General features: G+C 35.2%; 1 protein-coding gene across 12 annotated transcripts; it reads left to right on the forward strand.

The window, feature by feature from the left end:
- Positions 1–2,635: 2,635 nt before the first annotated feature.
- LOC147842489 (uncharacterized) lies at positions 2,636–11,024 on the forward strand. 12 transcript variants are annotated; one of them, XR_015500007.1, is made up of 13 exons: positions 2,636–2,689; positions 2,948–3,040; positions 5,333–5,365; positions 5,549–5,633; positions 5,813–5,953; positions 6,050–6,198; positions 6,343–6,479; positions 6,577–6,670; positions 6,799–6,898; positions 7,008–7,261; positions 7,417–7,569; positions 7,953–8,080; positions 8,179–11,024. XR_015500007.1 is itself a non-coding variant. In XM_087268549.1 (13 exons), the coding sequence occupies exons 4-13, from the start codon at positions 5,552–5,554 to the stop codon at positions 8,494–8,496; spliced, it is 1,590 nt and encodes a 529-aa protein (XP_087124675.1). In that variant the 5' UTR covers positions 2,636–2,689; positions 2,948–3,040; positions 5,333–5,365; positions 5,549–5,551; the 3' UTR covers positions 8,497–11,024. The 12 variants fall into 12 exon arrangements, 7 of the variants coding, with proteins under 7 accessions (XP_087124675.1, XP_087124679.1, XP_087124674.1 ...); XM_087268549.1 differs by having other exon boundaries at positions 7,383–7,569; XM_087268553.1 differs by having other exon boundaries at positions 2,948–2,977; positions 7,383–7,569.
- Positions 11,025–11,914: the final 890 nt, after the last annotated feature.

Raw genomic sequence — 11,914 nt, forward strand, 5'->3', positions numbered from 1 at the left:
ATTGTTTCCGATCGCCATTCAATATAATAGACTGAACAGTTTTTAATCAGTCATTATAGCTGATCAGTCATTATTATATGACAATTACATAACAGATACTCGTTTGCTGGCCTTGCTGAACGATCTAATTTGGACAGGTTTAGTTTATAAAATGCATTAATTTTTGATGAAGGAAATAATAGCAAGTTAATATAGGCAATAATACATTATATGTAATAAAAATCTTTTTACATGTAACAAATGTATAACACTATATTAATATTTACTCAAGAGATTTAATAGTGTTTATTTATTTGCTTAACTTTATAATAATCTTTTAATTAATAAATTTATTTATTTATTTTTATTTTTAAAAAAAATAATAATAAGTAAATACATACACACATATATATATATATATATATATATATATATATATATAGATATAGATATATATATATATAACAGCTGTGACTAAATCAGTTTATAACTATATATATATATATATATATATATATATATAACTGCAGAGATGTTAAAATGATCGTAACGATATAATAATAATAATAATAATAATAATAATAATAATAATAATAATAATGACTGAAATGGGAAACCATACTTGTGAAATTCAATAGGTGGCGACCATATATGGTTTGCCTAAATCGTGTGTCCTAGATTGTGTGTGCCTAAAACGTGTGTGCTGCGGGTCTGCAGCTGGATATATCTCGGCCCGTTGAGGGGTGTCAGGGGTGGAGTGAGCGACGCGAGATGTACCTGAAGGACGGTGGGGGTGAGTTGCGCGCAACATAGGCTAGCTGAAGAGCTAGGAGGGATGCGGGGGAGAGGGGTGTGCAATGTATTTAATGACCGGTTTGCAAGAAATTATCCTTCATTTGCGGGCATTTTGCGGGATACTCCTAGTCTTAGCAACTGGATGAATGTAAAGGAGGATTAAGCTAAATTGTTTCTACTCTATAATTAATGTTCTCAACTCACAGCAATAAAACTTTACAATGAGTGCAACAGTTTATATTCTATAGTTTATTATTATAATTTTCCATTTTCCATATCTGCAATTCCTGTATTTTGGCATTTTTTTGCAGTCCACTTAGAATCCAACATGGAAATCAATGTTTTCTTTATTGGCATTGATTGTTTTGAAATTTAATGTCATTAACATGCCTGTGTTTTAATTTCTGTAATAAATATGGCTGTCAAGCAGGATCTTGATGGTTTATTGTGGGTTTGTTGTTTACATGAAGAAATCTGTGTTACAAGTTAAACAAAAATTCTAATAAACAATAATATTTTGAATTTAAATAGCTTTTGTCTTGCGTTTACATTAATTTTACATTTGAATAGCCAAAATTACAAGTTTCAGTATTTTAAATGCGATTAATCCCGATTAATTTTTTTAAAAAGGTGCGATTAATTAGTTAATTTTTTTAATCGATTGACAGCAATAATATGAATAAAAATAGAGTGGGGAGAGTTTAGCTGATGCGGTTAACACAGTTGGGTCTGAACATCGCACTGAGTGGATTAAAAAAGAAATAGTGAGATTTCTAGGTGTAAAATTTTGCAGTGTGAAAATTTCAGCAGCATGAGTGGCGTAGCTTGTAAAACGCATGGTACCATGTATTGACAGGTTTGAGCATGAACTCCGTTTGAATCCAGTGTCTGATGAGCTCATTCTTTAGAGTAGTTGCTAGGTGGCTGCTTAGGTGTTGCTAGGCAGTTGCTAATCAGTTGCTAAGGTGTTGTTAGGTGGTTATTATGAACGGTCTAGGAAGAGATGCATATAAAAAAGTAGTCTCAGAAGAAGAACAAGAAGAAGAATATTAGGTTTATGTAGTATAACAGTATGTTGGCTTTCTCAAGCCACCACAAAAAACATATATATATATATATATATATATATATATATATATATATATATATATATGAGCAATTGCATGCAAATGTGAACCTTGTCATGAAAAAACTTTGTTTTCACCAAAATATCGAAGCCGTTTCTACATTTTTTGTGTAGGTATTTTACAGTGCTTTAAAACTACTCATGAACGTCTCTGTCAGTGTTTCAAACGTTTCTATTTAATTTAGCAAAGGAACACAAGTGGCAATTTCACATCTGTCATGTCCATAACGACACTTTCACAGTTATTTGCCTTGTTTTCTGTTGAATTATGAGGCTTAAATATTGCATTTAGTGGCATTAGCGGCATTATTTTTAGCTGATTTAGCTCGTCATCATCATCACACTTTTGGATGTACTAAACTGTTTCCTAAAGATTCAGAATAAAGAAACACGAGAAAGAAGATTTATTTTTAAAATACAAATATATTACATCAAATATCACTAGAATAGAAGAATTAAATAAAGGAAAAAGTCTTTTATTTCATCATTTATAACTTTACGAAATTCATGAGAAGTCATAATATTAATTTTGTGAAATATAGTCTTAAATTAAAGTCTGTACACAGTAAAATCCGCTGTGTTAATTAAGCTGTGTTAATCTGCATTTACTCAAAATGAGTTAATTTTACAAGAAACGGTGAAAGACACCCCCTTGTGTTGGTGAAAATGATCAGAGTTGTATTCTACGTCGTTAACTTTGCTCTGTTAAGCTCCGCCCCTCAATCTACCCCCTGCAGAGAACGTGTTGGAGTTTTGTCGGCGCCATTTTCTGCTCCCTCGTGCGTATAGGTAAGCTCTCTTGTTTAACGTCTTAAAACATCATTTTATCGATTTATATGAGTAAATGTGCTAACACAACGGTATATGTTGTACTTTGATGCGTTTTGTTTGTTAAAACATTGATTATGAGTCACTTTGTGACCGTGTCATTCCATCGATTTTATCACAGTGTGGTCACCTTAACGTTAAAGATAAAGCTTAAACGATGCCAATGATCTTACTTAAATTGTTTTTGCGATTTCTAATCTTACTTTTATATCCATTTAGTTTTGTACTGTGAACTCTCTGAAGAAGACGGTAACGTTAGACTACATTTAGCCTCGAAGTTTTGCTTTCAAGAGCAACTCTGCAATGCTCAAGGTAACGTAGACTAACCATGTTCCGTACACTTTTCGCTATTCAGCGCACTCAAACGACCACTCCTCCGTCATTGAGAGCCAGATAAGCATGCTTGTGTGTTCATTCTCTGGGGGAATACCTATTGCACAATCCAAATCTTGATTGATGTCTTTTGGACCAGTGGTTTTTGAGAAAAGATGGGATAAGTACCGCCTTCGCATGTGTACGGAAGATGATAGGTATTAACGGTGTTCCGTACACGACTAAAATAGTGTTCCGTACAGGGCGCATAACTTTAATTTGCTGGCAAAAATGGGCATTGTTTGAAGTCTTATTAAAATCTTATGTCAGAATATACTATTATTGTGTTTAACTTGAAGTTAATGATATATTAAATAACTATTTTATGAAAGTTTTAAATGAAATAGCTTCAAAATCATTTACTTTTTATATCATGTTTATTTTATTACAGCATGACAATTTAAAATATTAAAACAATAAATTCATGCACATTGAAGCTAACTTGACTGACCTTTTATGAATATAAACATCATTACTGCAAAAGGAGGATCCAAACAGCGTTTGCAGCCTGTCTCTCAGGCGGAGAGTTGCGACATGCGGTATTTACACACAATTGATGTTTAAACATCCCCATTTCAAAGCATTTATTCAACAAAAGATAATTTATTTAACAATTTGTGATAACATAATATTCACTTCATAAAGACTGGAATACTGTGTGATGCATAAATTAAATGCAAAAGCATATTGTCGGGGCTTTAAATGTCTCCCCTCCCAGGCGACACTCGCACTTTAAGCTTGCCCACTTTCTATTTTCAAGCGCATTAGGTGGACGTAGCAAACTTACTGATTTTACTCGTAAACATATAGTAGGAATGTCTCTGTTGTGGTTGGGGCTGAAAGAGTGAGAATTAAAGATTACACAGATATATAGCTTGCCTACGACCCATAAGTATTTATTCAGAGATTAACGTTAAAAGGTCATCTGTACGGAACATAGTTGTGTACGGAATATGGTTAGTCTACGTTAACTGTTTGGTCAGTATTTTGTTGTTTCAACATATTAAGATGGTAACTTACAGAGAAAGTTATATGATATGAACATATGTAGTGTAAAATTAACTGTGTCTGTATGGCTGTCGAGCTCACTGCTGGTTAAATATTTTCAGTCCATTTCAAATTACTTCCTAATTAACGTTTCTCTGTTAAGAGGTTGCATTTTAACAGCTTGTTAGTGTTGTCATGATACTGTTTTTCGGTAACAGTTAACTGAAATTCGCTGTTGAGCGCGGTCCTAAACCCCGCCGTTTGGCCGTGAAGGTCACCAGTTCACCGCACTTAACCGCTGTTTACCGAGTGCAAACACCGATACAGAGACAGCGGATCATTTTAAAACTGTGAATCATCAGCGGATCTCTTAAATGTCAGCCAATAGACACGCCAGCTCATCTTCGCGGCTTTTAAAACGATCAAGTGGCGTGCATCTGTGTTTGTGCCCGGTAAACAGTGGTGACATGTAGTGATGGGTCGTTCATAAACGATTCGTTCATTTTGAATGAATCTTTTGTATGACTCGAAAACGTTGAGTCCTTTCGGAGTGATTCGTTTAATTGCGCACGCGCACAATTGTGCTGGTGGAGCAGAAGATTCGTTCCTTTTCGAGTCTTCTATGTGCTTTGAGTCGTTCGTTCATCGCGTGAAAGACAGAAGCCAGTCATGCATTTAGAGCCGGAAAATGTTTTGATTCGTTCATTTCTCGAGTCTTCGGATTTTATTCATCTCTCTTCACGTGCTGCCACATGATAAACGAACGACTCAAAAACTAGAAGACTCAAGAGGTAAACTAAAATCATGGCTCCTTTTGGCAGCTTAATTAATATGGGTCTGTGTGACGTGAACGAACCACTGACGTTTGAAGAGCTGAAGCTGATAATCATAGACAAAAGACCAGGTAAACAATAAATGATGATTTACTCTTATAGCATTCCAAGTTATAACTATTTTGTGTAATGTGGCAACGTTTGTGCTAGTTGTAGATGAGTTTGGAAGCAACTTATTACATTTTAATAATATTTTGGCTACTCAAAAACACTTAAATATTAGCGGAAATGGATGCTTTTAATTCCAGTACCAATTGGTACCAATATTCAGTATCATGACAACCCTTCAGCACAGACATTATTTCAAAATTAAGTGGATTAGAATCTTTTTTTTTCTATGGTGAATGTGTGTTATACTTTGACATAACAGAAAAATGATTGTTGACATATTGGTGTTTTCTTTTCCCCCAAGTTTCTGTGCATATAAGGCTCTACAGATCACATCGTGAGTAAAACCTTTAAGTACTTGTGTAATTACTTTACTAACTGGGATGACCAATTCTTAAATAATAAATATATGTTAATGGTTATAAAATCTTGCAACAATTTATAAACCTATGTGCCATTTTTGTGTCATTTATAAATCCCCCCCATTGGCACCTGTATGAAACATTCTCTTTTCCTACAGAGCATGCTGGTAAAGGTGAAATTTGGGAATGCACAAAAGTTTGTTAAAATAGCCAATCTGAACCTGGAGGACTTTTTGTCTGCAGGTAAGAAACAATTACACTTTTGTTATTCAGATTTCTTATTTGGTATGTGGTCAATTTAAATACTGATGTATATGCTGCTGTGTTATGTTTCCAGATGATATTCAGAGTTACCAGTATATAACTGATCAGCTTTCACATTTTGTTATTATTATGCAATATATTATTTATGTATTGTTTAGCCTTTTTGAAGTTTGGGGTTCCAAATGTACCTGAGAACGTGAAGGTTGTGGATGAATCTGGGACTGAGGTGGATGGTGATGTTTTTGAAGAGTTAATCAAAGATCCCTCCGTTGGCGTTCTCACCATAAAACATGGTGCAGGTTTGTATTTTATCACATTATTTGACTGTAATGTTTCACAGTTTTTGTCATAGAGACTTCCTGACCCCCCCCTCCTTATATTGTTTATGCAAACAGATTTGGAACCGGCCTCTCCACAATCATCTTCTATGCATTTAGATCAGTCTCTGTCTTCATCCTTTGACTCCCTTGACTCTCAGGATACAGTCATTATTGAAGAAGGCCCTGACAGTAAGCGAATGAAGCTGGATGATGAAGCAAAAAAGGTGGACTTTTTTTTTTTCTACATAAAAATGATTTAAAGTGAAAAAATATATAATTTACATTTTATTTAAAAATTCATTTTTTGCTTTTTGTTAGGTGTGTGTTTAATTTGTTTATAACCTGCCTTTTCCCCTCTTATTTTAAAGCTGGTGCAATCTGTTCTTGTCAAGAAACCTGGAGGCGAGAGTATAATAAATGAGTATAACAGAACAAAGGCTTTAAAGGATGAAACGAGGAGAAAAATGGTTAATATCCTGGCAGCTGATATGACCGAAAAAAATGGGTAATCTGCACAGTACTGATTTGTGTGTACACATAGCTACTTAATAAAGTTGTGGATTTATTTTATTATTTTTTTATAATTAATCATTATTTTGCAGAGGGTCCCCACCAAGGCTGGTCAAAGAAAAATATGCCAGAGGAATCGTGGCTTTGTTCCCTTACCTCAGTGACCCCTATTCCAAAAATGGCTTTGTAAGTCTTGCACCTTTTTAAAATTTTACATTTGTGTTGTCACGTTTTTTTTTTTTTTTACACACCTATACTACAGATGGTATATTTTGCTCCTGTGTCCCCCTTTTTACCCATTTTTATCTCTTTAGGAGCATTACTATGATGGTGAGAGTGGCACCGGATATTTGGCATGGAGAATCAAAACTATTCAGAGAAACCTGGCTAAAGAACGACGAGGATCATTTGAAGGTACAAAATGAACTTCAGAAATGTAGCAATCTAATTTTCTTTGTGCTTGGATGATTATTTTTTTTATTTTGTATAAACAAACAGTTAAAATAGTTTTGGTGTTTGTTAGGTCAAGTGTCGTATGCTGAGCGGGGATCCGGTGGACCAACTGTAGCAAGGCATTCAAAGTTTACTTCAGAGATTGTCCTGAGTGAGGATGAATGCAAGGAAGCAATTGTATTCATGAACCATTCTGCTGATGAGGATGCCATCAAGAAGAAAATGAAACTGACATTTGACTATCGTCGTAAGATGGTTCTTGATCCCATGCAGTCCAGTGATCTATTGACAATTTTTCCTCGTTTCAAGGACATTAAAGGCTTGGTAAGTGTTTATAATCATATTTGATAAATGGTTTGTTGTATAAAAAACAAATAGTCAGTGGTGACATGAGTTTAAAGATTTGCCCTAAGCATTACAATAATTAAAATGTTATGCTTATTAGATTGAGCAAGACTTTGTTCTGATGTTTGGAGAAGGAGTGTCAGGCAAGCTGCTAGAGAAGTGGACAACAGCGTTCAAGAAAAAAGTCATTCAGCAGTGCAAAAGACTTCCTGCAACCAGCGATTTACAGGAACTTTTGCTAGCAGCAGAATCTCTTCGTGATGACACTGAAGATGATGTTCATATTGGTAAGAATTTTGATTGTTTAGGTAATGTTTCATACCATGGTTATTATAATATTTAAAGGAACCCAAGCATGAATGAAGTTAGCCATAGTTACACACTGTCAGTTTAATTTTTAATTGTTCATATTCAATTGGAATTCATTCATATATATGTGTGTGTATTATTGCAAATCATATTCATAAATTTTTTTATATGTTGGTAGTTTGGATCAAAGTTTTATCAGATTTACAAATAATTGGATTCAAACTAAGATTGTTAATGTAGCTTTAGTCACTTTGTATATATTTTTGGCTTTTTTATGTAGTTAACTTCTAGTTTTCAACATTGTTTTGCTGCAAGTTAACATTTATGATTTTAACCAATTGTTTGTTACCTGTTTAAACAGTTTGGGACAGCGACCTTGCTTCAGTACTACTACTGTTGCATCTGATTCCACCATCTGCTCAAGGCCGGAAGAGACCAGGGAAAGTTTCTGCTTCTCAAGCAGAAAATCATCTTGTTGTCTTCAAGAAGGTTTGTTTGCTGGTTTTATTTAATGATTGTTCTGTCATAGTTTTTTATTATTTAACTTGTTAGTGATGTTTCTTTTTTACTTGCTTGCTTTTTTTTAGAGTGGAACAAACATTGAGGAGCAGCTGCAAGACATCTTTGCGAGCGCTCAGCCCTATCTCCTGGCTGTAGGTCCTCAGAAGGATTCAATTCACCAGTTCTTCATCATCCTTGATCAGCATGCCATTCCATGCAAGTCCACCTCTTCTCTTGGTGCCTTTGATGAACTGTTTAAGGCACATTATGTTTTTGGCACCTCTTACAACACCATGCTGCACAACATGTACACTTTCATTCAAACCACTGTGTACAACATAGATGTTGGGAAAGTGAAAGAAAGTCCTCGTGTTGCTGAGGTTAGGGCAAGGCTGCTTAACTAGGTGCCTAAAGTTCCAGTGCACTCATGAAGTGTTTTGTTTGTGAGACTGAATTAAATGGTTCAAAAATGCTTGTTAGGCACTTCAGATTTGTTCATGGTTTGGTTCCTGGAAAGAGCCTTCGACTTAAATGTGTAGAGGCAGGATGCGGTTCTGAGTTTGGTACCTTCTCAGGTTTTAGAAAACATTTGAATATAAAACATCCTGAACAATGTGAACAGAGTTGTGACCCTAGTGGCATCTGTGAGACAGAGGAAGAAAATAGTGCTGCAATGTTCCACCAGAGTGACAGTGCTGAAGATGTGGCCACAACATCTGTAATGTTAAAGTCTAATAAGAACACTTTAGATATATGTGCGTCTGCTGTTGCACAACTGAAAGTTGCTGGTTTAAGTCAGTCTGCAATAAATGGTTTTGTTTCATCTATGGAAGAAGTGGTTTTTGAGATTCATAGTCAAGCCCAGGATGCAGCTTTGCTCTGTCTATCTTCTGAGGACACTGTTAGTAAAAGGAAAATAGAGGAATCTTTTACAAATTTAGAAAATCCATTTACTTTGTTAAATTCGGAAGTCAAGCGACAGCGACTGTTTACAGCGAAATGGGGAATTGTTGAACCTAGTGAAATAGTACTCGGCACAAGATTTGACAGCAGAAGAAATAAAACTACAGGAACATTTGATCAAGTTGTTGTGACTGATAAATTTTCTTATATTCCCATTTTAGAAACACTAAAGACAATTTTTAAAAATCCACAACTTACCCATTTGTTTAAACCCAGACACATTTCAAAGGAAGGAATTTATGTGGACTTAAGTGATGCAGCACATTTTAAAAGCAGTCCTTTATTTTCTACAGAAAAGGATGCCTTACAAATTCAGTTATTTTATGATGATTTTGAGACAGCTAATCCACTGGGCTCAAAGAAAGGTATACATAAATTGGGTGCAATCTATTTTTCATTAAGAAATTTCCCACCAGTTTTTAACTCCTCACTGGTTAATATTCATTTATGTGCCCTCTTTCATGCACAGGATATTAAGCGCTATGGTTTTAACTCCATAATTGAGCCCCTGGTCAATGATCTGAAAGTGCTTGAAATTGAGGGAGTTAAGAATCCAGTGTCTGGAAGATGCATCAAGGGTACTATCGTTCAAGTCACAGGGGATAACCTAGGTCTGCACAGCTTGTTTGGCTTTCTGGAATCATTTGGGGCTCGATATTGTTGTCGTTTTTGTCTGCTTGAGAAGCATCAGTTTCAGTCAGTGTTCTCTGAAGATAGTCCTGAGGTTGAACTAAGAACTGCTGAGATGCATGCTCTGCATTGTGAAACTTTACAGTCTGATTCTACACTACCTCACGTGTATGGTGTCAAAAGGGCATGCTTATTAAATTCCCTCAAATATTTCAACACAGCCACCAATTTTGCTGTTGATATAATGCACGACATTCTAGAAGGAGTTGCCCAGCTAGAGGTAAAACTTGTTCTGCAGTACATTCAGCATAATTTTCTGAGTGCCAATGATCTTGATGGTAGAGTACATGCTTTTGACTATGGTTACAATCAGCAGAGAAACCGTCCTCCAAAAGTCAAATTGCTTGATGGAAGCAATGATTTAGGTTTAAATGCTATTCAATCTTGGTGCTTATTGCGCAATTTGCCTTTAATATTTGGAGATTTAATACATAAAGATGATAAACACTGGCATCTTTTGCTTTTACTTCTGCAGATTGTTAACATTGTCTTTTCACCTGTCTTAACAGATGGCATGACCACTTATCTTAAACATTTGATAATTGAACATCATCGGCTATTTAAAATGTTATTCCCCCAAAAAAATCTTCTGCCAAAACATCACATCATGATACATTACCCACAATGTATAAGGAAAATTGGTCCAATTTTGCACACATGGTGTATGCGTTATGAAGCTAAGCACAAATTCTTTAAAACACAATTAAAAAGTTTCAAAAACATCACCAAAACACTAGCCAAAAAGCACCAGAGTTGTATGGCAATGTATTGGGAGTCTTTTAGCCAGTACAGACTGACTCTTGGCCCAGGAAAGATGGTGGAACTCAGGGAAATTAGAGGTGGCCCAGAGATTGCTTCAAAATTAGGTGTGGTAATATCTGAAATAGTCTATGCTGTAAAGTGGATCAAACATCATGGCACAGAGTATCGTCCTGACTTTATTATCTGCACAGAAGTAGCAAATGAGATGCCAGTGTTTTGTAAGATCATGACTCTAGCTGTCAAAAATGAAAATGTACTGTTATGTGGCACACTAATGGAAACTGTATGTTTTGATGAGCATTACTATGCTTTTACAGTCAGACTGCACCCAGAAAAAGTTTTTACAGTTGTCAATGTTAATGAGCTGTGTTATTTCAAACCATTTGATCTTCAAAGAAAATATGGTACAACTGATTCTGTACTTCATATTGTACCATATTGCCATTTTGTGCAGACTTGAAATTTTTGCACTGTATTTTTGTAAGCCTGAATGTTTTAATAAAAGTTTTAACTGATATTGAGTTTCGTTTTCTGTTTTATTTGTTGTTTAATGTTTTTTTAGCATGTTCAGTAGCATTAAAAAATTGCACCAGAGTGAAATAATGACAGTTAAAGCAACACCATATGGGTTGTAAATCAACTCTTTATTAGTGATGTATTAACATTTAACCGGAGTTGATTTCTGTTTGGTGTTAAATTAAGGAACACCAGACAGAGTTAATTTCTGTTCAGAGTTAAACAGCTTAACAATTTTCAGTGTTGACCAGTGTTAAATTTTAACTCAAAATTGAGTTAATTTTACTCTGAAAATATAACACAATGAAAAGTGTTAATTTAACACCAATTCTGAGTGGGACCAAATACACTCACGTGCAGTGTTAAATTTAACTCTTTAAGAGTTTATTCAACACAGCAAAATTTACTGTGTAGTGTGTGTGTGAATGAGAGTGTATGGGTGTTTCCCAGTGATAGGTTGCAGCTGGAAGAGCATCCGCTGCTTAAAACATATGCTGGAATAGTTGGTGGTTCATTCCGCTGTGGTGACCCCTGATTAATAAAGGGACTCAGCTGAAGAGAAAATGACTGAATGAATAATAAGGATAGTAATGTAGAGCTTGACGGTATTTCTATCAGTAATAAAACTTGGTCATTTTCTTCCTCAATAATGTCCAAGATTTAGAATAAAAGTTCCCTGTAAAATGTTTTCTGTGTTGAACAACACGCAGTAGTGAAAGAAGACTTCACTAACGTCAGATTCAGCCTGGCCTTAAAGCCTTTGATGGGTTATTTTCACAATTGATCATGTCTTAGCAGTCAAAATAGGACAGATGAGCTCATGTTTGGGAAAAAAATGGACCTTTGTCAGTGGGGGGTCGGTCTCTCGAACCACCCGAACCCCCTGGCTAC

This window comes from Danio rerio, chromosome 9 (genome assembly GCF_052040795.2).
Source record: "Danio rerio strain M-AB ecotype USA chromosome 9, GRCz13ab, whole genome shotgun sequence".
NCBI lineage: Eukaryota > Metazoa > Chordata > Actinopteri > Cypriniformes > Danionidae > Danio > Danio rerio.